This window comes from Copadichromis virginalis, linkage group LG22 (genome assembly GCF_057382275.1).
Source record: "Copadichromis virginalis isolate Kocher_CV1m ecotype Utaka linkage group LG22, C_Virginalis_male_GT1.1, whole genome shotgun sequence".
Classification (NCBI taxonomy): domain Eukaryota; kingdom Metazoa; phylum Chordata; class Actinopteri; order Cichliformes; family Cichlidae; genus Copadichromis; species Copadichromis virginalis.
Window position 1 is genome coordinate 12,238,273 of NC_140638.1, and position 26,376 is coordinate 12,264,648.

Here is a 26,376-nt window from a genome sequence, read left to right on the forward strand (position 1 = left end):
ATTGCTGTTTTACATGAATTTCTATTGGGTCAGAATGACACCCGATGTCTAAGTTGTCATAATTCTTTTTTCTTTTTTATCCCACACACTCCAAAGTTCATTATATGATCAATAAACCCGTTTTAGGGAAAGTCGTGAGATGGCACAGTTTTAATTTAACAGAGTTGCATATGTTTTAAAATGCCAAGAGATCAGAATGACCCTCAGTTCTAGTGTTGGTAAGTAAAGTAAACAGTTTCAGTTCCATTATTTATTGATTCATTTCATCGATAGCAGTGCTGTCTACAGAAGTTCCAGTATGACCTGATGTTGCTTTTTTCTCAGACTTTTTACTAAATCTGTTCAACACTTAAGACTAGAAATTATATAAGTCTTTAGTTGATTGTCTAGAAACTATATAAGTGTGAAGTCATGAACAGATTTGGACACAATAAATCATTTAAAGTCTTTAGACTTTGATGGACATTTATTTAGTCCGTATTAATTTGGTGTCATCCACATGGACATTGAGCTTTGTGGATAATAAAACACAACATTGCCATTTTATATCAATTCAATTAAATGTAGTTCAGTTTTCTTTATATAGTGCCAAATCACAACAACTGTCACTCCCTTTTCGATTATAAAGACTTGACCCTAAAATAATCGAGATAAAAATCCCAGAGATTAGGATGACACCCCTATAAGCATGGTCTTGGCGACAGTGGGAAGGAAAAACTCTCTTAATAGGAAGAAACCTCTCGCAGACATCTGCAGTGACCAGTTTGGGTTGAAGGGAAAGAGTTTCAATTTGTTAAGTTACTTATCATTCATTTATTTACAGTCAATAGGTGACTCACTCTCATTCTTAGAGTGCACTCTGTTATTTACACTGTAAACATATAATAATGGTGTCAGACACCTCTGGAAAGTGCTGTGGATATTAAAAACGACTGTCCACAGTAGGGGTGGGTGATATGGCCTCAAAAAAAAAATTACGTCACGGTATTTCAAGGAAATATACAGAAAGAACAAGGTTTTACTGGTGATTGCAACAGACAGTAGGATTTCATAGTGGAAACAAAATCCATCTTTCATCAATGAGCTACTGTCACTGATTTACAGACTGCTTAACTGAAAGTATGAATCTTTTGCCACAAGGTGCCACAGCCAGTGTAAGCATAAAAGTAGCCTAGCTTGTGTTTTTCAATGAAACCTTTAAGTAAAAGCAGAAAGTAACCACTTAACATTAGAGTTTAACACAAGCTAAAGTAACCTTGTAACTCTTCAGTTGCACAATGTTGTCACATAATAAAATTGAAACTTTCTTTTCTATTTTCTACCTGGGATGGTAGTATGTTGGGTCAGACTGTGTAAAGTGGATTTCCATCCACCTCGTCACACTGTTCCTGTGATATATTAACGAGTGCTCCAACAATCCTTCACCTACTCTGTCCTCCTTGGGTTCCTTAATAGCTTTTTTTCCCTTTCTGTATTTTTTGCCTCAAGTATATCCTTTCCACCTTAGTTAGTTAGTTAGTTAGTTAGTTTTCTTGTTCACATTGCAAAATACTATGCTTTATTGGAGATCTTACCTCTGATAACTCCTTAGGTACTAAATAGTCATTACAGGGTGGCACTGCTGCTCTCGCTCTCAGACATGACTGGTCTTGTATTGTTGTGCTGGCTAGGGAGCGTAAACACGTAGCATTATCATGTCATAGATATTGCTATTGACACTATTTTATCATGGAAACATTTATGTTTTTTATGATTATATCGAGATATGACATGCACAGCCCACAGGATCAAACTTAATAGTGGCTATATAAATAAAAAAAATCAACTTAGGTAAGGGCGGCACGGTGGTTAGCACTGTTGCCGCATAGCAAGAAGGTCCTGAGTTCAATTCCACCATCAGGCCGGGGTCTTTCTGTGTGGAGTTTGCATGTTCTCCCCGTGTCTGCGTGGGTTCCCTCCGGGTACTCCGGCTTCCTCCCACCGTCCAAAGACATGCAGTTTGTGGGGATAGGTTAATTGGATAATCCAAATTGCCACTAGGTGTGAATGTGCGAGTGAATGTGAGTATGAATGGTTGTCTGTCCCTGTGTGTTAGCCCTGCGACAGACTGGCGACCTGTCCAGGGTGTACCCCGCCTCTCGCCCTATGACAGCTGGGATTGGCTCCAGCACCCCCCGCGACCCTGAAAAGGATAAGCGGTAGCGAATGGATGGATGAATAAATGGAACTTAGGTAATCATCATTGTTCATTTTAAATATAATTTAAAACCAATTTTTATTTGAACTGTGATGTTGCATCTATATATAGTCATTATTTTTCATGCAAATAAGTCGGCATGCACGTGTGCCTAATCCAGATAAGAAATTATGTTTCTATGGCCATTCAATAAGTGAATTTACACAAAGGTGAAATGTTTCTTTAAGAAGTATTGCCGCAACATGATCCTTAAGGTGGTTACTGTGCTAAAGGCCTGGGCTTTCAGTGACCTGTATCCACTTAAATAAGAGAGACTCCTTTTTCATTGTTGCTCCACTTGAGCTGCTGGAATGTCCCCTTACAGTCTTGAGGGGGAGGATATCAGAGTAACTTGGCCTATATTCTCTGAATAACTCTGTGATCCAGTGAATCAAGCTAAAAGGAAACAATAATACCACAGTGAAGAAGAAGTTGGACTTTGTAACTCACAGAAGAGGTGTTTCTATTTCCAGTGACTCATTCAGATGCTTGCCAAAAAAACTGCAATCCTGTCTCGACTGGTGCCAACACCCCAAACTAAACAAATGCGTTAGAGGATGGTATTGTTGTTGGGGTCAGCAACAAAGATATCTTTAAAAATGTTTGCTAAATTAAATTATATTTTAAAAATTAGCCACAAAAGAGTAAAATTTGTACTTGCAAAAGCTCACTTTGCTCAACCAGCAGGGCACAAAGTGGCTCAAATTAGCTTTTTAGTAGTCTGTGAAGTTAAGATTGGCTGGTATACTCAGTTCTGGATATTGGTTACCATGGGAACCCCTGAAACCTACTTGGATGCGGGTTGGGGGAACTTTAAGGTTCAGTCGGGAGTCATTTTTCAGTCTTTCTGGTTTAGCTGATAAGCAGTGTATAAGTCCACCAATAGTCCAAGTCCAGAGCTGTAAATGCCACCTTTATTCTCAGGATGATATCTCTTCACAGGATAGCTTTGAACGACTTGCCTTTTCCCTAGCTGCTGTAAGAAGATGCTGGATACACACAATCTGTAGCATTTCTCACACGGCTATACAGTAGCCTGAGAGTTTTCTGCCTCTAAACTGAAGCGGCTTCGTCCTTCCGTTGTCGGATATAAGGACACATGGGCCGCATGTTTTGTTGCTGAGCAAAGGTGAAGAGCGACTTGAATTTAATCATGTCTGAACACTGAGATGAAAAATTAAGCTATTTATCATATGAAGACTCAGAGACGCGAAGCCAATGAAAGGGTCAGGTTTTTGTGAGCTGGATACAAACTGGCTTATTAGGATGCCTGGCACAGTTTTGATTGTGCAGCTGTATAATTAAAGCACAATGTTTTAAAGCCATCATCAAGAGTTATTGTCTGATTAGTATTTGTAAGACTTGTATGGCTTCTCAGGATGGCCCCTGTTAGCTGTGGACGGTTTTGGCTGTTGTACATATTCAGCATAAATTTCACTGAATGGTAATTGGGTGTTTACTGATTTGCTTCCCTGTGGACAAATTGTTGTTAGTTATTGTTTGATTTAGACCATATGCTAACGAAAAGTGTGTAAAATATGTCAAATGTGTAAAGACTGTTGACTGCATTTAAAAAGTGCACCGGCTGTGCATGACTCCACTCAGAGGATTGTGGAGTATTATTTTGAAACCTCTGATGCAACTTTTCCCCCGTATGAGTTAGTAGACTGTATGATGTTTGTTGCTAAGAACATAAATAAAATGATATCATAATGCCACTTACTTAAAACTTGGATCTCGGATACATACAGGTTGTTGGTGATTGGTTGCTGGCTAAGTGAGTGTGGCACCAGAAACCTCTTTGTGATTGATTGCTGCAGTCGCAGCAAAAAGTTGAGCCTTCAAAAAGTTGAACTGTTTTGAAATGAGTGTTGTGAGCGCAAGGAGGAAAAAAATGCTCTGACCTGAGGATCACAGGCCCCTAATCACACATAACCTTAAGTCTTAATACCGTTTGAATGGGTAAGGAAGTTCATCTGCTATACAACTGAGAGTTGACATAAGACAAATTACATTCATAGGCCAAAAGTGGTTTTTGTACCAGGCTGTAAATGTGTTTAATTTGCTGTTAGGTTTGATGGGTTTATATAGGAGTATGTGCAGATTGGCTCTTGGTAGCAGGGAAAAAATCTAATTGGCCATTGTGATGTTTGGACTGTTAAGATAGAACTGAAGAAGCTTCTCGGATGAGAGGTGAAACGTCTTCAAGCAACTTAAAGAAGTCCAGACGCTTTTCTTTGCAAGCTCCTTTGACCACATGAAAGAGCCTTACATCAACAGCTCAGGCTGGTGATGATGATGATGTAATGATGTTTGGGGGATATCTTCTTCAGGGCTCTTAGTACCCTTAGTGGTGTTTAAGCCACATCCTTTGATGGCTTCTTCCAACAGGATAACGCGCCACATCACAACACTCAAATACTCTCAAACTGTTTTCTTGAACATGTTTTACAGTGTTGTCAAATGACCTCCAAGGTTATCTCGCTCCCAATAGAGCATCTTTGGGATGGGGGTGGAACAGAAGATTCACATCATTGATATTTTTTTCTTTGGCTTTGGTTTAAACTTCTTTGGTGGGTGTTTAAAAACACAGACTACATGATCAGCTTTTCTACTTTCACTGAAGTAAACTTTTACTCTGCTACTCGTCTACGGCGAAGTAAGAAAGGAAAGGATTACATCTGTTGCAGTCCTTTAAGGGTGCGATCATTAAGGAACAAAAATCATTAAAATGTGCCAATAATTGGGGAGCACTCAGTCTTTTGTCTTTATTAACAGCCACTGTTCACTTTCACATAGTAACTTTTATCTCAGAATATGTGTGACTTTTGCCTTAATTGGACGTTCTTACTCTGTTTAAAGATGACATCAAATTCCTCTTTTCTGATCAGCGTAGGAGATTAAAATGAACTGCTTGGTGCAAAAAAAAAATAAATAAAAAATAATCGTGAGGTGCAGTAGTGTGAAGCAAGAAAAAGCAATTGTATCTAAAGTTAGCCTGTAATCACAACAACGTTTCTTTGCATATAATGCACTGGGACTGCTTTAGCAAGAGCAATCATAGGGTTCAAATGTCATTGTGCTGTGCTGATGAGTGAAGGCTGGTTGCTGGTTACTGTAATTGCCTGGCAGCTCTTCCCTCTGTTCTAGGCTTCGTCAGCCCGTCCATTTTCTTGAAAATATATGTTTAAAGTGCCTCGCTCATAATATCTCCCAGCACTTTAATCAAATCTAACTGCTCGTCCAAGCATTAATCCTCAGACTCACCATTATCATAACCAATAACATCTTTCATGACACTGTAATTAAAACATGTGTAATTAGGCGGTGGTGGTGGTGCCATGACTGAGTGGGAAGGAGGTTTCTCTTTCTCTCTCCTTCTCCCTTGATCACCTAGTAATGTTCAGATATCACTCAGCCATCTCTGTGGGCTGGATATTGACTTTTAAATAAGAGCAGACTAGGACGGGTGTCCATTGTTGCTCGTTTTAAATGAGCACACGGTCCAGCTTCTCATTTTCCTGTTAGTCTTCTCACTTTACAGGGCAAACTTTATGTATTCATGAAATGAATTGAGCTGTCAGTGTCATCTCCAAGACAAACCCAGCTAAATTTATTTCAGGATCAGTGTAATCCTCCTCAGTGAGGCAGCTACTCTTATATAAATGCTACACTACTATTTTGCATCCAGTGAGTCAGTCTCTCTCATATTTCTTTATTAAGCGTTTATAATCAGTCATTTTCCAGGCCTTTTGAAGGTCTTTACAAGGTTTTCTTTAGACAGCGGCTGCTTTATCAAACATTTTCAAAGGAATTTTTGGTTTCGTTTTTTTGGATTCCTCCTTCTTTAGTTACACCGATGAAAAATACCAAAGATTTAGTCAGTTTGTTGTTTCACTTTGATTCAGTCTGACCGTTGTAATGGAGCTACAAATATTTACATGAGAATACAACTGATGAACTGAGACTGATTTCCTAATCATTAACTCATTGGTCAATCACTTTCAGCTCAGAAAAAATTATTCATTAAGGCAAAAGCCCATTAGTCTCTGGTTTCTACATGTTACCTCCAACAAGCCAGAATTTTCTTGTATTCTTTTAAAGTGAGAAATTGTCTCAGTGGAAAGGTACCTGTCAAGAAGCCATTGTTAAGGAAGTGAAACAGGGAGAAAAGGCTGAGGCATGTCAGGTTACACAAGAAATGAATGAAAAATCGGTGGCAATAAGTGTGATGAAGTGATGAACACTGTCTACAACCATCTGTAAAATATCTGCTTTATGGTTTAAGGCTGTATTTCAGCCAGTGGCACTCTGGCATTCATAATTCTGTCAGATATTAATCCACAATGCAGTACCATCAGAAAAGGATCTGATTGTCAGCAGCCTAATTTTTCAGCATGTCAACGATCCCACTTTTATTGCAAATGCAGTAAAAGCCTACCTGGATAGAAAAACAGACAGAGCCTGGACCACAACACTATTGAAGCAGTGTGGGATCATCTTGACAGACAACAGAACAAAAGGCAGCAAACATCCAAAAAAGAGCTTTGAATGTCCTTCAAGAGGCCCAGAGAACTGTTCCTGGAGACTACTTAAAAAAATTACAAGAAAAATGCCAAAGAGAGTTCAGGCTGTGTTGAAGAATAAAGATAGTCATAACAAATATTGACTTCCCAGCTCGTTAGAATCGTACAAACTTTGTTTTTGTTTTTTTATGCTGTTTTTACATGTGTTTTTGGATATGCTTCAATAAATCTCTGCACCTATTTCTTTATGTTAATAAAAAGAAAAGACGAGTGACTCAAGATTTTTGCACAGCACTGTACGTATATCACTTGTGTCAGCATATGCACAGGTGCAAGGCTGGTGCTCAATACAGATGACTAATTACCTAAAATCACAGCTGTGCTTGTGCACATCACAGATAAACATCAGATTTAGGCGCTTGCTCATCTGCGGGTAAGTCGTCCCTTTAGTCAGAGTGAGTGATTTCTGTGGATGATGACAAGAAGAAGAAAGTGGGAAGCTTGTTACCGGATATTTTTTGCAGAAAGACAGCTTGTTACAGGTGTTTTTGACTGAATACTGTGTGCTCCCTGCAGGGGCGAGCAGCCACTCCCAGTGGGAGAACACACATCGAATGCGGCGTTTGTGTGAATGTCTCATTTTCAGAGTTGCCTCTTCACTTAAAGAGACCTTCTGTAGCTGGCAGATGTTGGCAGTGAAAGTGATTGACAAGTGCAAATTGAATTCTTCCTGCACTAAAATAACCCGAACCTCAATAATAACTTCTCAACTTAACTTTAAATAAGAAATCTCAGAAGATTTTTTTTTTTGGTTGTTTTGGGTGATGATGTAATACCGCATTAATCCAATGATAAAATGTGGCCGCCTTGTTTTATTCTCCCTAACAAGGAGAGTGCTGCACTCATTTTCCCACTTAAACATCTTCTGATGATTATATTTGTGAAAAATACTCTGGAAACAAAGGGGAGTTGATTTAGGGTCCAGTTTGCTTCAGATGAATGTGTTTGTACAAAGTGATGAAAATTACACTATTCTCAGAAATTCTCAGTGGTGCTGCATTCACTTACACATTTAACAAGCAAACAAAAAAGCTGTGTGAGGAGTTTGAACCCTGCTAACTTTCACTCCAATACAACCAGCCCACTTCTGTTAAACGCAACATTTTCCAGTGTTCCCAAAAACTATCAGGGGATGCTTTTCCCCTGCAGAAAATCACACAGTTTCACTGATGTTTGGCATAAATCCTTTTTTAAGAGAGTACTGAGGACTCTCTTTTTTCCAATCTCCAGTAAATGAGTAGTGGATTAATGGTGCTCACAAAATGCACTGTTTGACTTGAATAATGTTCCTATCACAGTTCCTGAAGTTTTTGGTACAGCAGAGAAATGAGAATTTTAAAAAGAAAGAAAAGGTTCAAGAGTGCCTGAATATCCTTAATTACTTCTGTAACAGACAAAAGCATTCCAGTGCTGCAAACTGTTAATAAGAAAAGACTTTGATCTGTTTCGTTTTAAGTATAAAAAAAAAAAATGCAGACAGAGAATCCTGTCTTCATAAATGCGGCCGCCATCAGCAATGACGTCATCAGGAACAACGGGACTTTCTAGTATTTGCAATCCTTGTTTGCTTTTAACTTCAGTGTCTGTAAACATCCCTCAAAACTATTTCTGAACAGTTTCTGAAGTTTCATAAGCTGCAAATAAATGATGTCCTGTAAGTCCTCGTTCAGCGAACCTCTCGACTGTGAGGGGAAAACTCTCTGACGGAGGTTTCAGAAAGGAAGATGTTGTTCAAGTTGTGCTCCGTATTAGACAATCCTCCACACTCTTTGTGTTGTACAGCCACAGGAGCGCAAGACTCGCTCAGCCATGATGTATGCAACAGGAAATCCCACCTGCGGCATTATGACACCTGGACTATTTTCACTTGTGATATCTTGTCTAGACCGTACCTAGTGTTGCTTTAAGCTTTGGAATATTTCATTTTAATTTAGCGTTTCACTTTGAGTGCCTTAGTTTTACTTATTTCTTCTTTTTTTTTTTTTTACTTTTGAGTTTTTGTTTGGTATCTTTCATATTTATATTTAAGTGAGCATCTGTAACAAAACACTTACACTCCTGGAAGTTATAGAGAAGTTAAGAAATATTCTGATTTTGACTCTGAAAACCCCGTTCACAGAGCTACCCACAGCCGGGGGGTGCATCCTTGCCAGTCAGCCAGGCAAGGCAAGTTTATTTATATAGCACAATTCAACAACAAGGTGATTCAAAGTGCTTTACAGAGACATTAAAAAACAAAAACAATAAAAAGCATGATTTAAAATTGATTTAAAAAAACAGTAGATAAAATCAGAACAGTAGATAAAATCAGTAGTTAAAATATAAGTTTTGAAATTTAAGCTTAAAAGTGTGGATTTGGTGTTTTATTCAAATGCAGCTGAGAATAGGTGAGTCTTCAACCTGGGTTTAAATAAACTGAGTGTTTCAGCTGATCTGAGGCTTTCTGGGAGTTTGTTCCAGATATAAGAAGAATAAAAGCTGAATGCAGCTTTTCCGTGTCTGGTTCTGACTCTGGGAACTGATAAAAAACCAGATCCAGATGACCTGAGGGATCTGGAAGGTTCATACTGGGAAGCATCAGAACTTTAAAGTCTATCCTCTGACGGACAGGCAGCCCGTGTAAAGACCTCAGAGCTGGGCTGATGTGGTCCACTTTTTTGGTCTTAGTGAGGACTCGAGCAGCAGAGTTCTGAATGAGCTGTAGTTGTCTGACTGATTTTTTAGGTAGACCTGTAAAGATGCTGTTACAGTAATCAAGCCTACTAAAGATGAATGCATGGACTAGTTTTTCCAGGTCCTGTTGAGACATCAGATCTTTTATCCTTGAAATATTCTTGAGGTGATAGTAAGCTGATTTTGTTATTGTCTTAATGTGTTTTTCTAAGTTTAGGTCTGCATCCATCACTACACCCAAATTTCTCGTCTGGTTTGTGGTTTTTAGGTGTATAGATTGAAGTTCTCTGGTGACCTGTAATCGTTTTTCTTTGGCACCAAAGACTACTACTTCAGTTTTATTTGTGTTTAGCTGGAGAAAATTGTGGCACAACGAGTCATTAATTTCCTCAATGCATTTACCAAGAGCCTGTACAGGGCCTCGGTCTCCTGGTGACATTGTGATATATATTTGTGTGTCATTTGCATAGCTGTGGTAGTTTATTTTGTTGTTCTTTATAATCTGTGCCAGTGGGAGCATGTAGATGTTAAACAGAAGGGGTCCCAAGATGGAACCTTGGGGAACTCCACATGTGATACTTGTCTGCTCAGATGTGAAGTTACCTATTGATACAAAGTATTTCCTGTTTTCTACGTATGTTTTGAACCAGTTTAGTACAGTTCCTTAAAGACCTTCCCAGTTCTCCAGTCGTTTGAGTAATATGTTGTGGTCAACTGTATCAAATGCTGCACTGAGATCCAGCAAAACTAAGACTGACATTTTTCCACTGTCTGTATTCAGACCTATGTCATTGAACACTTTGGTCAGAGCGGTTTCAGTGCTGTGGTTCTGTCTAAAACCTGACTGGAAGGCATCATAGCAGTTAGTCTGTTTTAAGAAGTAATTGAGCTGTAGAGAAACTGCTTTTTCAATAATCTCACTTAAAAATGGGAGATTTGAGATCGGCCTGTAGTTGTTCACTTGTGTTTTGTCAAGATTGTCCTTTTTCAGTATAAGTTTAATTACAGCAGTTTTTAGTGGTTCTGGAAACACACCTGACATTAAAGAAAAGTGGACGATCTGTAACAGGTCTGACTCCAAAGTCTTTGAGACCTTTTTGAAAAAACTTGTTGGCAGGACATCTAAACAGCAAGAGGAGGAGTTCAGTTGACCTAAGATGTCCTCCAGGTCTTTGCTGTTAATAGGGTGAAACTGTTTGATGGTGTTTAAACAGTTTTTCAGTGGACTCTGTATATATCCTGAATATGTTGTTGATGTACCAATTGCTGGTCTAATCTTTTGGATTTTGTCTGTGAAGAATTTGGCAAAGTCATTGCAGGCCATGGTCGAATGAAGTTCAGCTGCCACTGACACAGGAGGGTTTGTTAGCCTGTCAACTGTAGAAAATAAGACCCGAGCATTATGACTGTTTTTGGTGATGATGTCAGAGAAGTAGGACCTCCTTGCACTCCTCAGTTGTAAATTATAATTGTGAAGTTTCTCTTTATAGATGTCATAATGAACCTGGAGGTTTGTTTTTCTCCATCTGCGCTCAGCTTTCCAACACTCTTTTTTTTCATTTTTCACCAGTGTGGAGTTTCTCCATGGAGACTTTTTCCTTCCAGAGATAACCTTCACCTTAATGGGAGCAATAGTGTCCATAACATTTAACATTTTAGCATTGAAGCTATTGACGAGCTCATTGACTGAACCTCTGGACAGGCCAGGTGTTAAGGGGAAGACCTGGTTAAATATCTCACTACTGTATTCAGTTATACACCGTTTTGTGATCACTGCTGTTGATATATTTGCGTGGGCTGAAATTTTACTTTCAAAGAAAACACAGTAATGATCAGACAGGCCCACATCAGACACAGTAATGTTTGAAATGCTCAGGCCCTTGGATATCAGTAGGTCAAGAGTGTGTCCTCTATTATGTGTGGCCTCTGTTACATGCTGAGTCAGCCCAAAGTTGCCCAGAGTGTTACTCAGGTCTTTAGTCCCTTTGTCCTGAGGGTTGTCCACATGGATGTTAAAATCCCCAGCAATAATTACAGTCTAAATCAACACAGATCACAGACAGCAGTTCACTGAGGTCATTTAAAAAGTCTGTGCAGTATTTGGGAGGCCTGTAAACATTAAGAAACACAACTTTGGATGGGGCCTTCAGCTGTAAAGCCACATATTCAAAAGACTGAAAACTTCCAGGAGATAGCTGCTTACATTGAAATGATTCATTAAATAAGACAGCGACACCCCCCCCCCCCCCCCCCCCCCTCTCCTGCTCACCCTGGCCTCACTGATAAAACTGTAGTTAGGAGGGGTCGTCTCGATGAGAACAGCTCCACTGTTACTTTGGTCCAACCAAGTTTCTGTTAAAAACATAAAATCAAGGCTGTGCTCAGTGATTAAATCATTAATTAAAAATGTTTTCCCAGCTAAAGATCTAACGTTTAATAAAGCCAACTTAAGTGTTTTAGAGGTATTATTTGCCCCCTCGTGTTTGGGAGCGGTCAATGTAACTTCAATTGCTCTGTTGAGGGCGGGGCTCAATGGCGAACCTTTGGTTGCTCTGGTGGGGGGTTTATGGGGGGCAAAAACGGATTGGACCGGGGGGTAGATCTGAGCCCAGCATTGACCCACTCCATCATCTCCTCAGTGAATTTCAGGTGTGGCGAGGAGGGAGAAAGGGAGGTGGAGGAGGGAGATGGCCTGTCAGGGGTTTGGGGGACAGGGGAAGGTCGTGGTCCCTGGTCCTGGTCGTTGGTGTTGTTGAGAGAGTTGGAGGCAAATAGGGACCCCTCTTCTTGCCTCTGATGTCTCTCCTTTCTGAAGCTTTTCCGGCGTGGGGGCAGATGAGGCTCCTCCTCAAGGTTTCTGCTGGGCTTTGTCTGTTCTTGGAGTACTGTTTGTTCCTCTTTATGAGATAACTCCTCGTTTATATGAGCCTTAGCACCAAGCACAGATGGATGACGTATGGAATAAAACAAGTTGGAGGTGAACGGTTTCACCCCTGACTTGTTAAAATTAAATCCATTTGCTTTAAACAGATGCCTGCGTTCCCAAAAAATATTAAAATTGTTGATAAAATGCACTGAGTGGTCAGTACATGCTGATATAAGCCATTTATTCAGTGCAAGGAACCTGCTGAATCTCTCGTCTCCTCCAGCAAACTTTTCCCACTTAGTTTTGCTGGTGACCTTAACTTCTTTGGCCTGTGGAGATAACGCTGTGTGGATTGTGATCAATAAACAGATTCTTGTAACCTCAGTGCAGTTTTGTACCTAAAACTTAATAATTTACAAATGTGCTACAAGTGAGTATTTATCCATTTGTATCACTGCAAAACAACAATAATTCAAATAGTTTGACATTTTTAAGTTAAAAATACATAGAAATTAAACAAAAACAGATAAATGTGGCCTTTATTGCACATTAATCTTGAAATTTAGAAACGTTACAAAAAGTTAAAGAAAATACATTTGACTTTTTTTTCTGGTTTTACATGCAGCGTCACATATTTTAATACAAGAAGCACTCCAAGAGCGCAAACCTCCACCAAGCTTACTCACTCTTGGGAAGTATTCACTGTGAAGGGAATAGCATTGTACTTGGTACATTATGTAGAAGTGGATGATAGATAACAGGTGTTTGTGAGGATTAAACTCCATAACATTATTCTCCAATATATTTCTCTTTCTCTTGACAATGCTTTTTCGGTCAAACTGGCAAAAACGTCGATGTCAAATGTAAAAGTGAGATGACATGATATGTTGATGCAAACAAGAATGTAATATATGAAATTCCCATATACAAGTATAATTTCTTACAGTTCTTATGGTTTTACCTTATATGACCTTGAAGAAGAGGTCAGAGTTAATAATCAGATATTTAGAATTCCCGTATGTCATTCCCCATATAAATGAATGTTTTCAATACAAACAACTGCAGTAAGAAGCATAGTTTTAAAAAGGATTCACTTTTACCTTCAGATCAGATCAGCTCAGAGGTCAAATATCACATGATATTTGAAATCCTTACACAGTACTTTCTATCTGTTGACAACACACAACACACTTGTAAGAATCAGTTTCTAAGTTATGAGCCTTTTTGTCAATTTGTGATCATTAAATTATTCAGTTGACCTTGAACACCTTGGTGGATGTCTGGCAAATGTCGATATATTAGCATTAACATGATCCCACTCCACACCTACACCTAAACTACACCTACACTGTTGTATCAGAATGAACTCTTTTCGAGCTATTGTGTTTGCAGACACAATGGCATGGATGCAAACACCTCCAAAAACAAGCCTTCTTGGTGAAGGTAATGATTTTTTTTTTTTTTGTATTACTATGATGAGATTAACCAGTAAATCCAGAACGCCAGGAATAGGTTAACAGTTGCCCAAACCACTGCTGCATTTTCTTCTTGCCAGCACTGAGGACACATCCATTGCCTTTGAAATAGTTAGTTGGCACCTCCTGGGAGCCTGGGTTGAGATGGGAAGCCTCATTTTCTGACTGAGGAGCAAGTTTGATTAAAAGTGAAAAAGAACACGTAGCATGACTTCACACATTGTACGTGTTTAATAAAACTGGCACAGCGTTCGTTCAGATGTCAGCGCTAATCCTGTTGGCATGCTATAGCTTATTTTTGATGCGACTGCTGCTCTTCCAGAGCATTTTGGTTGGAGCTTGTGATCTTGAAATTTTATTCTCATGCTGCAGATGTGCCAACACGAATAGACTTCTGACAGAAACTTTTTGGCTCGGTGGCTGGCATGAAATAAGGAAACCTTACACTGAACCAAGTGCCGTGCACTGAACAGTCCGGAATAAATATACATACCTTTCGAGGCTGGCACCTGCTGCTTCAGACACGTTTAATTCAGCGTGTGCAGAGTGGGAGTGCTGTTCTGGTTCAGGTTCAGCTGAGATTTATAAGTAATAAAAACTTTAGTTATGCCTCAGTTTACTTTGTGCTTATGTGCATTTTATCTTTTCTTCTGACAGTTATGTCTTAGTCAGTCACTAAACGCAGCAGAATATTTGAAGTTGTGAGGGATGTTCAGTTTGAACTTTCTCTGTGTGTTTTTTTTCTCGCTGTTCTGGCTCATTGAACTCAAAACATTCAGAGTTCAGTGTAGTAGTTTAAATCTGAATGAAGCCCATCTTTCTGGTAAACTTGAAGCAGTGTTTACGCTGTGATCTATAAATAAGTCTTGTGGGCCTATTGTGCTCATTCATGCGAGGATTTTGTAAAGACTTTAGGTGTCCCACTCCTGTTTTTCTGTTCCGCAAAGATGCTCCCAAGTGCTGCTGTGAGCCTCAGATGGACCGTTTGGTAAAGTTGGCATCTGGACAGACTTTACAGCATTATTTTTATTGTGTGACCTGCATAATTAGAACAAAAAGCAGAATGAAATGGCTCTTAAACAGATAAGCATAAAATCTAAGGAGTTATTGGGGTTTCTTTTTTATTAGCCTTTTATGCCTTTCCTTATTTTTCTGCCATGTGAGCATACACACTTGCCAGCCACTTTAGTTGCTTAGTTGCATATATCATATATCTATAAGCAGCCAATCACAAGCCAGCAACTCGGTACATTTATGCATGCAGACATGGTCACGATGACCCTGAATGTGGCCTGGTTGTTGGTGCCAGACAGCCTGGACTGAGCGTTTAGGAAAATTCTGTGATTTTCACACACAACCATCTCTGACCCAAAAAAGGTGCCTTTCTTATCAGCTGAGAACAGGAAGGTGAGGGTTTAATTACGCAGACTCACCAAAGTTAAACAACAGAAGATTGTAGAACAGAAAGCTCTACAAATTGTCCCCTTGACTGCACCAAAAGAGTTGAGAGAAGTATCTGTTTTGTAAAGTGGAACAGAGAAATTGCTAATATGAGCACAGTCTATCTAGCAGCTGTGAGTGAATGTTAGCGCAGTCCTCATCCTCACAAGCAGTGCAACTTTGTTTACTAGCTGGTTCTGTCACAGGCACAAATTCACACATTATCAACCGCCACTGGATGAATATGTTCTTGTCCAGCTGAGTGTGGCTGCTTACTTTTTCCAATTTGTTCAGCTGCCAAAAAAGAAATATGTGCTTTTTCTAAAGTTGCTTTCCTGAGCTTGTATTCTTCAACGTTTCACGGTTCAAGGTCTTTAAGCTCCAGGTGCTTTGTGATGAAAAGCAGCTTTAGCTTAGCTGGATTCATGACTTCAGGTGACAGGTGACATATTTTTGTTTTCTGTTGCTGTTCTCAGTTAAACCAAAGTTGAGATGACTTTGATTAGTTTAGTTGATTTGGGCTTAGCCCCACTTGTAGTAAAGTAAAGTAGTAAAAATGCATCTGTTGTCACTAGCTAGGTAGGCTAACGGCTGGAATGTGTATCAGGTGCGTCCTGAGGAAAGGGATCAAAGTGAGTGATGGACAACAGATTTATGTGATTTATGTGATATGTCACAGTCATATGAGGTTTTATTGGCCCAAATGTTGAATGAGCGTCTTTATTTTATGGCATAGTCGGTCACATGTAGTTACAGACGTTTTTAATGATATGCCTAACATTTTTTTTAGTTTATCATCAGGTCATACCTGTTTCAGGTGTATTTTAATGAATTTAAAGGCATTTTACTTCATAATGTAAAATGGTTTTTTTGGTTCCTTTCTATTGTTTGCTATATTGAAATAAAAGAAGTGCAGAATGACATCTGGCCTGCGTGCATCAAAGCTTTTTTCTACTGTTTGTACTCCAGCTCGAGTTGACCTGCTGTCTTACTTTTATCAGTGCCATCACAGTTATTTTTTCTCTAATAATTAGTCAGTGAAATGAGATCAGGTGGATTTCCGTTCTGCCCTGGAAGAGGTCAAAGCAAGCAGACAGTCAGCGTCTTCTTCAGCCTGAGGCTGCAACTCACTGCATTAGTCAGCAAATCTGGCGGTTTGTGTTTGGATAGCGGCCTGGATTGTTTCTGTGCTGAGGGGAAAAACCACATGCAAGCTGAGCGGCCACTTTGCGAATAGCAAAGTGGCCGCTCAGCTTGCATGTGGCCGCTCAGCTTGCATGTGGCCGAATGAGTTGCTGGTGTTTCTTGAATACTGAGTGTTCAATTTGGCGTGGACATGAAAATGAAGAGGTTCAAATGTGATAGCAGCCCTCAGGACATCATTCAGAAAGTAACATGATCAAATATTCAGGAACACAGTCAGCAAGTTCAGTGATCATTCAAAAGCAAATGAGATTGCTGGCATCCTGCAGGTTGACCTCACTGATGCCTCATTTGCAGCCCTCATCGCCCTTTGGCGAAGTTTGTAGCTTAAAGCAGTAGCCGGTTCACTCCATCTCAAACCGTAATCTAGATCCTTATTTATTTTACACTTGTGTACCCTGAACTCTGTTGTAGCTACACCCATTAGGCTTAGCTTAGCAAAAAGCCTGGAAAGCAAAGAGCATAATTCTGCATTGCTATGCTGCACCACTGTTTAACATGTTTGATCCATACAAATCGAAAAGTGTAACGGGGTCATGTGGGGATTTGTGCGTGGCTACTTTTTAGTAGCAGTTTAGTGCCACAGCTGGAGAATGAAACCTATGAAACATGTTAATTAGCTAGCTTTTGAGGCGCTAGTAGGTTGATTTTTTATTTATTTATTTATTTATTTCTTTTTTATCTTTGGCAGAATGAGGATAAGCTAAGCTAACTGTGTGTTGGCTGTTTTATTCTCTGCTCTTTGTTTTTTGCGGCATACCGACTCATTTCTGCCTTTTGGGGTTAATTAAGTCTTTGGTTAAACTTGCTTAAGAATTTTGATTTAACATAAAGTAAAGAAGGCTGCTGGTTGTTTTAAAAACGGTAAAACCAACTTGTTTACGTTGTCTGTTTGAAGCACTGTAAAACATGTGTGGGAACATCTTTGCCTTGTTTGATGCTAAACCCTTAGTCACTGTGTAGTTTCACTTGGATTTGATCTAATGGTCTCATCCTGTGAAGGAACTAAAACCATTTACATGTGAGTAAATAGATAACATATAAATCTGGGATGATTTACTAATCATTAACTCATTAGTCAATAAATTTCAGTTTTGAAATGGTTATTTATTAAGGCAAAGGCTGATTAGGTTCCAGTGCTTGCACCTGGGCATTTTCACTGCAATGTATCCTTAAGCCACTTAACACTGATCTATGAATTATTCAAGCATAAAAAAGGCAGATGGACGAGTGTTGTGTTTACACTAAGACAGTTTAGCAAAAACACTGAAATGCAGTTGGGCTGCATTTCAGTGTCTTGAACCCTTAATAAAGTCCCCTGTCTGCAGCCGTGACTCTGTCTCACTTCATGCCGATAATAAGTGCTTGTTAACCATTGGTAGATGTGGACACTTGAAGGCTTTCTTATAGCTGTGTATTGATCGGCACCTGAACTCATGCACTAGTTTGTTAGTCGAGTCAGGAGCATATGGGTTTTAATTTTTTTAATTAGTTTTTGTTCTGTGTGTGTTTTTCTGTAGCCTCTGATGCCAAGGAGCAGCAGTTTTGGATCAGCCAGCTCCAAGCATGTGCCAGACGTCACTCTGACAGCAGTGCCAAGGTAAAACACACACACACACACACACACACACAGACACAGAAACATGTTATAAACATGACCCTGGTCTAAGCTCTTGGTGTCTGTTGCTGAGGAAGATAAGTCAGCAGAGAACCTTGACATTTCCCTCGAGATTAATGTTCTGTTGTGTGTCTGTTTATAAAGGCCTGAAATAGAATACTGTTGCAAACTCATACTGGGTTCAGTACAAAGTTTTTTTTGTTGTTTTTGTTTATTTGTTTTTGACAGGAGTAGGATTTTCCTCAGGTGGAAAACTCTGTGCAGCGTACCTAAAGGAATTCCTGCCCTCTTTCTTTTTATTCTGCTTTTAAGCGGCTGGCTTTGAGTAAATGGAAAAGTGACAGATTTCTTCCTGTCATTTTAAGTTTCAATTGGTCTCTTAATTAACGACCCATCACAAGATACAGTCTAGATCATAATACTCCTGATCTTATTTAGTCGTGAACTGGATTAATTTGTCCCAGATTTGGCTGTTTGCGAGCTTCCTTAACTTCTCAGTTGATTTTAATTGACAACAAAATCTTTCTTTCAGCACTTCGCGCGCTACAATAACCTGTGACTTGCTATGGATTGTGAGCCAGATGAGCTACTACTGTTTTTATTATTTCTTCCTGTCATTGATTCGTAGTCATAGTGCACTAAAATATCATTTTTTCCGCTTCTTTAAAAACAAAAAACAAGTGACTTCAAAGAGTTATTGGGTTATAGCTTCCCAAAGCGTTTGTGTTATAGCAGGATAAACAACAATGAACTCCGGCTGCATCCTGAATTTCAAAGTGAGTGTAGTACATTGGCTCTTGTACTTATTTGACAATGATCTTGGATGGTGATGAAACAAACTGAAATGGATGACATGAAAGTAATAGTGCTGAATAGTTTTAACCTCGACACACTGCGCGTGGCATCTTCTTTCGGGTGATTTACAGAGGTTTGTTACATTTTCCGATTCTTCTCTGCACTCGCCCTATGAATGCTCATCACAGTGAGCATATCTGCAGTCGGAAGACTTTATTAAATGGCATCCAGATAAATGCCACATCTCTGCCGACAACAAGTACTGTTACGTTTCCAGATGAACTATGTGCCTCTGACTTTGTGAGCGACTCATTCTAAAAGGAAACAAATAATATGAAAAAGAAAGTGAACGAGACATACAGAAATGTGTTAATGTACGCAAGAAATAAAATGAAAACGGCAACAAAAGTGAGGCTGACACCCTTTGCCCAACTCATCTCATCTGTCTTGTGAAGCTTTGCCTGCTGATTAATCTGACAATATTTTTAGTCCTTCCTTTGATTTAGTGATTTAGGGAAATATCGTGTAGTAGAGCGCTCCTGCTGCTTTAATAAAGGATGCATGTGCAGCTAAGAGTCCCTGGCGTCACTGTCCTCTTCTTATCTCTGTATGCTCACTCCAGATGGATTACTGAGTTGGGTGCATTATAACTACCTTCATCAAAAACTGTATTTTTTTTCCAAATATGGATTTCATGGAATAATGTTTGGGCCATTGCTTCTTTGGGGGTTTAGTGTGGTCGTCAAGGGATTAGTTCTATGTGTGTCGGTGTGTGTGTGCTGCCTGTATCTCTGTGGGGTGTATCCCCATTCGTCTGATCCAGTGGAGAATGAGGCTTGTTATAGAGCTCCTTGTGGAGCTCCACAGCCGGTGGTGACAGTGTGAAAATCAGCAGTGCATGAACAAGAGAAAAAATCCAAACTGTGTTATTTCTGCAAACTTTTGGTATTAAAGTTAGGTTTTTGCGTCAGATTGCAGTTACTCAGAATGTACTTCATCGTTTGTTTTTTGAGTAAAGTTTAGAGCTGATGCTATTAGCCACTTCATTATATGAACATCTGTACAAACTGTTAGTTTGGAGAAGCTTGTTTGAGGCTATCACTATCTGGTACTGCAACGCTGGAATATGTAGAGTTCACAGCGTTTATCTTTTGAGTTATCTCTTTTGTGCCTCGTAAAATTGCAGCAGTAAGGTAACAACTTTTGCTCTGAGGGTGAGGTTTCTGATTTCTGGTTTGTTTTGGACTTTTTCCAAGTTTTACTCTTTGTTTTCCAAACAATTTGGGATCTTCCATGAAAGCTAAGGTCAAATGCAGTAATCTGCTAGATACCAAAGTATTCTGAGGTACTATCTTTGCGAATGATATCAACCCACAGGAAAGAACACCCACCAGTGATACACATTGCCAAGGGGTTGCTAAGTGGACTTCTGGGCTAATTTATATTCTTGAACATAGATAAAGCCTACAGGATAAAAAGAGAAACAAACTTTTAGATTTAGATTTTAATCACCATAATATTTTACTTGTAATGCAAAGATTTTTGAGTGTAGTGATTTTCCTGGCATCTTTTTCACTTTAGCTTCATGAATAGAAAAGAAATACTTGTGTATGTATTCACTATGTTTGCATACTAAATCTGCAGAACTTTAAAGATGACTTTAAGATGAAATCTGTATTTTTATACATTTTTTTTCTACTGTTCTTCGCTCTTTGGAAGCAGCTGCTTTTTTCAAATAGGTTTTCTTCTTTTTTACTTAGTTTATGCTTTTTGTTTCAGGTGAGGAAGCTAAAGGGCTCAGATGAACACTTGAGTGTGGAAAGAGCAGGAGGAGGCCAGGAGCTGCTGGTGAGTAAATGACAGACAAATATTGCACACACACACACACACACACACACACACACACACACACACACACACACACACACACACACACACACACACACACACAGGTTCACCTTCAAATGTTAAACCATGAGAGCGAAAACTTCTGTTGTTCCTTGAGCGTAGATATCAGTCCGCTGCATATAGCTCCTTACAAAATCCAGATTTTGTGCGTCTTTTTCAACAATTAAATAGTTTACAGCCTCATTATGTTGCCTGTTTGCCAACTTGCTTATTCAACATGTAGCTCTTCAACACATCAAACCGTTGCACAGCTGGAGCGGGGGGGATTCCAATTACTCTGCTCGGCCATAATGAGAAAAGCAATCAAAAGATGGGAGAAAATTGGATAAGTAAGGAAAAAATGGAAAGGCAATGCGCTCTATCAGTCTTTTCCCTTCTGGCCTGTGGAGCTGAGTAGCAGTTTTGTTCCCGTTCGGTGACTGTGGGGCATTTCCACGGCAGCAGCTGTTATTACTGTACGCAGTGCTGTGGTCTAATCCGTCCCTGAGCCTCGCTGTCTGCCTCACAGATCGTTATCGCAGCCACTCCGTTGATGAGGCAGCTGGCGGTGGAGGCGCAGCCACATCTCCGATAACTCACCTCTGTGACACAAAAAGTGTGTCGGGAAAGATTTATTACAAACAGAGGCGAATGATTTCGTTTCCTTGTGAGTTTTTATGGAAAAAGATGTTGATCCATTAAAGGTGCAGTCAAAAATGGCTTTTATTTTGAAGTAGAGCAAGAATATGCTTGTGTGCCATGCTTCTAATCAGTAGGAGGTAAGTGCAGATATCCTTTGGGCTCGACAAAACAGTGTGAATTAATGACAGTTTGTACGGCATGTTTGTGATGATATGCCACTTTATTGCCCAACGTGGTGCTGTGCGTTATGCGCAGATATTTCTGCCTTGATCTTGTCTGTCTGAAAGGTTGTTCTAGATTTCTTCAGTTGCAACTTTGGAAACCTAAGCTGTGGCTTCATGTCCATTTTAGCCCTCAGTCAGAGACTGGACACAGAACCCCTGAAATCAGTCTGTAGGGGAAAATTGTGTAATTTTGGAGCAGTGGGGAAGTGGTTGCTGGAGGTTGCTGATAGTCTCTAGTTGATATTAGTAACAAAAAATATATGCTGCAGCACTGAAAACCACCTTGAGATTGCTTTGGTTGTTAGCAGATTGCCATCATTTCCTGTAGTTTGCCTGTAAGACACTGACTTGTCAGCAAAAATAGCAATCCGTCAATTAATATTATTCTGATACATCGTTAGGGCCCACCTCCCACCTCCCATCCCCCTTTTCCTTTTGAGTGTGTGTGTGTGTGTGTGTGTGTGTGTGTGTGTGTGTGTGTGTGTGCATTTGTAAAGCTATACCTGTAATCTCCATAATACCAAAACCCCTGAAAAGCCAGCAAAGTGCACCATGATGAGAGCCAGAAACCAATATTGAACTAAGGTGCGTACACAAGCATAGAAGGCAGCCAGCAGTGTGGTAATTGTGCTATGAGAACAACTCTATCCCCATCAAAAACACCCCAATCTTCACAGTTCAAACATATAACAAAAAGTGTTGATGAGGTGACAAGAACTTAAAAGTCCAGAAACCCCCACAACCAATAGCAAAGACCAACAAGCTGAGAACACCAGCGTTCTGTGAGAGAACCATGCAGGAAAGTCTGAACACACGTTATAAGTCAACCAATACTGCAGAAGCCAAAAGGCAGAAAGCGATCCGAAGGCCAAGTGGGACAGCAGCTACCCCAGCCCCCGCCCTCCTTCCGGTCCAACTGCTCCACATATCCAGTGCCACTCCCAGCCTGCCCGGAGCCAAGAGAAAACGCAGCAGAAAGGCATTTACTTTTAACTACATGTAAATTTATTCTGAGGCTGTCACAGCCATCACCTCTCTGCCCCTCGATGTCAGCATTATAAACGCATACAAGCAGTTCAGTGTGAAGTACATTCGCTCTGCAGGAAAATACATGTAATCTTCAACCCTAGCTAACCTTTATTATTGTCTGTATTTCTTATTTTAATGATAAAAATATTATTTTGTTTCCTGTTTTGTTTGATTAAACTGTATTTACACCCAGAGCCATCCCCGATATCCTCCGAAACTCACTATTCGACCACTGAGACATGTAAACCTTTTGCCACTGTTAAAAGATTAAACCTTCTATTTCGGTATGGCTTTGTAGAAAACTTGATGGTTATTATTTACGGAGGCATGTGCATTCACATTGCTCTATATTCCAAGCTAATAACATTTTAAAATGTGATATTTAATCAGTTTTCCTTCCATCATGCTTTAGTCTTGCGCTGTAACTAATAATCATCAGTCTTATGTGTGTCATCACCACCATTCATCAACTGGACTGATCGCAACAGAGTTTACTGCTAGAAAGCGTGTCCTTCATTTCCTATAAACACATTTACACATCTTTATCAATAAATGGATATCTATCCCAGTCACAAACACGCCTATGAGCATGAGGCCGGTAAAGAGAGACTGCATTGTTAGACATGATGAGGTCTAAAGGTTAAAAAAATGAAGCATGCTAATGTTGTGCTACTTTGTTTGTGTGCTGTAAAAGGGAGTGATGAGGGGGCAGTAGAACTGAACCAAGTGATGTAACTAGGCTGTTTTTCCTTTGTGTGTGTGGGTTTTTTTTTTTTTTTTTTGGCCTGCAGAATTACTCAAAGATTTATGGACAGATCTCAACGGAAATTTAAACTTTGAACTTACAAAATTTTGTGGCGGGGCGCTTAACCATTTCATTTTGTGCCATATATAATACATAAAGACCATTTAAAAGTGAGGTTTTGCTGTTAAAATGTGTTTCCTGTTTTAACCTGCTTTGTTGATAATCTAGTGAAAGTGCAGAATAAATACATCATCTTTCTCTGTGCAGCCACGTTGTTTGCATCACATACAGCTTCCAGTCTAAGAAAGCCCCATGTTCAACAAAGCACTAACTCTTAAATGAATGAATAGACACTTATATCTCTTCGCCTGAGGATCTTCCCATCATTTCCCACAGGACAAGTTGACCTTGTTTATTGCAGTGCGGCCAAATATCAGAGGTCGCATCTGTTGGAGTCAGCAAACAGGGTTCCCCTTTCCAGCCACAGCTGAGTCCTGCAGGTAGCCGGCTCCAGCATTCTGTTGTGATAGTCTAAATTCACGTGACATGGCTTCAGAGTTTCTCTGTAAAAGCCTTTGAAGTTATCAAGCTGATTAGCAGTCTGATAAATTGGCCAGTGACCTTATTATTTCTTTTGTTGTGAAGCTGGAAAGGTGCAAACACCCCTCCTGAGGGCACAAGAAGGCAACATATGCCCTGTGAGTTAGACTGATACAGCTGTTTCTGCTCGATTAAGCCTTTGAATAGACTTTGATCAATTCACACTTGAAAGTTTTTCATAGTGGACACCCACCTCGTCAAAGTAATGGGCCATATCTGTTAACAAGTCAGTCAGAAGTTTCTTCACTCCTACATACTCTCTGGTGTATAGTAAGTTATATTGTTGCAAATGAAAGCATTTAAGAACCACAGCAGTTAAAGAGCATTGTTTTCCAGTGTGTAAAGGGCACCAACTCTCTGTTAGCTCAATGACTGCAATTTCATTTTAATTCAGTTTCACTTATATAAGGCCAAATTACAGCAGCCTTCACCTCATAGTGCTTTATTGTTGGGTAAAAACCCTAAAAAGGTGGAGAGAAAACTGTATGAGCAAGTATTTAACCACAGAGAGAACTAAAAACTCTGGTATTACCATCAGCACCAAATCTGTGTGCTGGGAGCTTCATGGCTTCGGTTTTGGTGGCCTAACAGCTGCAGGTGTAATGTGTCTGTGGCCCAGTACTTTTTTTCCATTTTAGTGTCTCAGTATTGAGCTATTTTCAGACACTCTAACCAAGTTTATTGCTGAATAGCAAGTTGTTTGTAATAAGTGTCTTTCCCTGTGGTGCTGACTTTCCTGTCTACTCCTGATGCCTCGCAGAGGGCCAGGTTTGCCCACGCAAGTGTTGTTGTAAAGATAGGACTTCTGTACCGCAGGCTTAGACTAACAGGAAGTGTACCGAGGCCACCTTCTTTGAACGAGCCCTGTCCCCCAGTAAGACCTGTAAGACCTCTGCTTTTCTCTTTAAGTGAAGTTAGTAAAGTATAATCACATTAACTTTGCAATTGCCGAGTTATTTATTTATTTAACTTAACGATTTCAGCAGTTAATTTTAGATAGAAGTGAAATGGTAAGAGAGGAATGCACTTAACTAAAAGAGCTCTAATTATGTAAATACACGTCTGTCCTCCTTCCTTCCAGCTCTGGCCCTCCTTTTTCTTTACAGCTTTCTTATTTTTTCTGTTGCAGTTTATTAAAGTGCTTTGGGGCTCTGTGCCAGTTTTTGGAGTACAAAACCTCAGCGTGTCTATCTGTTCACACTCCCGAAACACTGTCTTTTCCTCATACTCATAGCTCGTGGCTTAGCCGCGCACAATACAACAATGTACTCTCCCGTAAGCTGATTATCTTCTGTTAGAACTGCTTCACAAGTACCGACCTTCAGTACCTCCCTCTGCTTAGACTTTGGTGATTCATCTAATCAGAAGGAAAATATTCTTAACTTGTGAGCAGTTTTATTATCTGAAAAGAAGAGGGAGTGACCCCTGATTATTTGTGTGGTATGTAACAACGGCAGGTTCGTGATGGGTTTGATCCTCTTGGTTACTGCAGAGTGAGCAGCATCTCTGACCAAAAACGGGAAGGCCATTTGTTTCCCTCTCATTGTGTGGTGCTCTGGGGTGGAAGTTGTTTATTTGATCCATTTTATTTTCACCGCTGCTGTGACCAGACCTCTGTGGTCTTCTGGGGGATAAATCTGCGCTGGCTCTCTGCTGCAGTATACTAATGGAGAGCAGGGGCAGGAGAGAGAGATACTGGTCTGACATCGCTGCCTGTGTGAGCATGGAGGTCAGCGAAGTGAGGAGACAAGAGTCACAGAGGGGGAAGCAAAGGAGGCATCAAAATGAAAGATGTGATGTGACTTAAGCTTTGCCGCAGAGGGAAACAAAACAACAAAAAGGCTGATTCTATCTTTTGATAAAACTCAGCTGAGGCACCCACCGCCTATCAATTCACATGCTTGTATGAGAAAAAATGTTTTTAGGTAACAGTTTTACTGGGGAACAACAAGATGCATGACACATCACACTGTGTCAACATTTATTTAACACAAACTAATCCAAAATGCAATGACTCCATGATTCAGTTGTTGGCAGAGCCACCTTTAAGCTGTTTTGGATTTTATCAGTATCTCACATTGTTATGGACGAAAGTTCGTTGAGGTTTGCAGGCATCCGTCTATGCACAGCTCTCTTTAGGTCCCACCGCAGTTGATTGGATTAAGCACTTGACTTTGATTGATGTCCAAACCGCCATCATTTAATCTGGAAGTTTTCTGGCTTCCTCTTTGGACACATTTGTTTCATTTTCTTCAGTTGGACTCTCTCCTGCAGGGTTTTCCCTTGCAATTGATTTATTAACGTACACATGGTGGTTAGAACAGAACGGGAGGCTGGCACATATCCCATAAATCCAA

The 26,376-nt window shown here is 39.9% G+C and overlaps 1 protein-coding gene across 2 annotated transcripts in view; it reads left to right on the forward strand.

Annotated features, from left to right (window-relative positions):
* osbpl10a (oxysterol binding protein-like 10a) overlaps nucleotides 1-26,376 on the forward strand; it is a 96,966-nt gene that overhangs the window by 16,893 nt on the left and 53,697 nt on the right. For both annotated transcript variants that reach the window (XM_085445263.1, XM_085445262.1), the window contains exons 3-4: nucleotides 18,000-18,079; nucleotides 20,672-20,740. In XM_085445263.1, coding sequence (XP_085301389.1) covers nucleotides 18,000-18,079; nucleotides 20,672-20,740 — 149 coding nt within the window. The remainder of the gene's footprint in view (nucleotides 1-17,999; nucleotides 18,080-20,671; nucleotides 20,741-26,376) is intronic.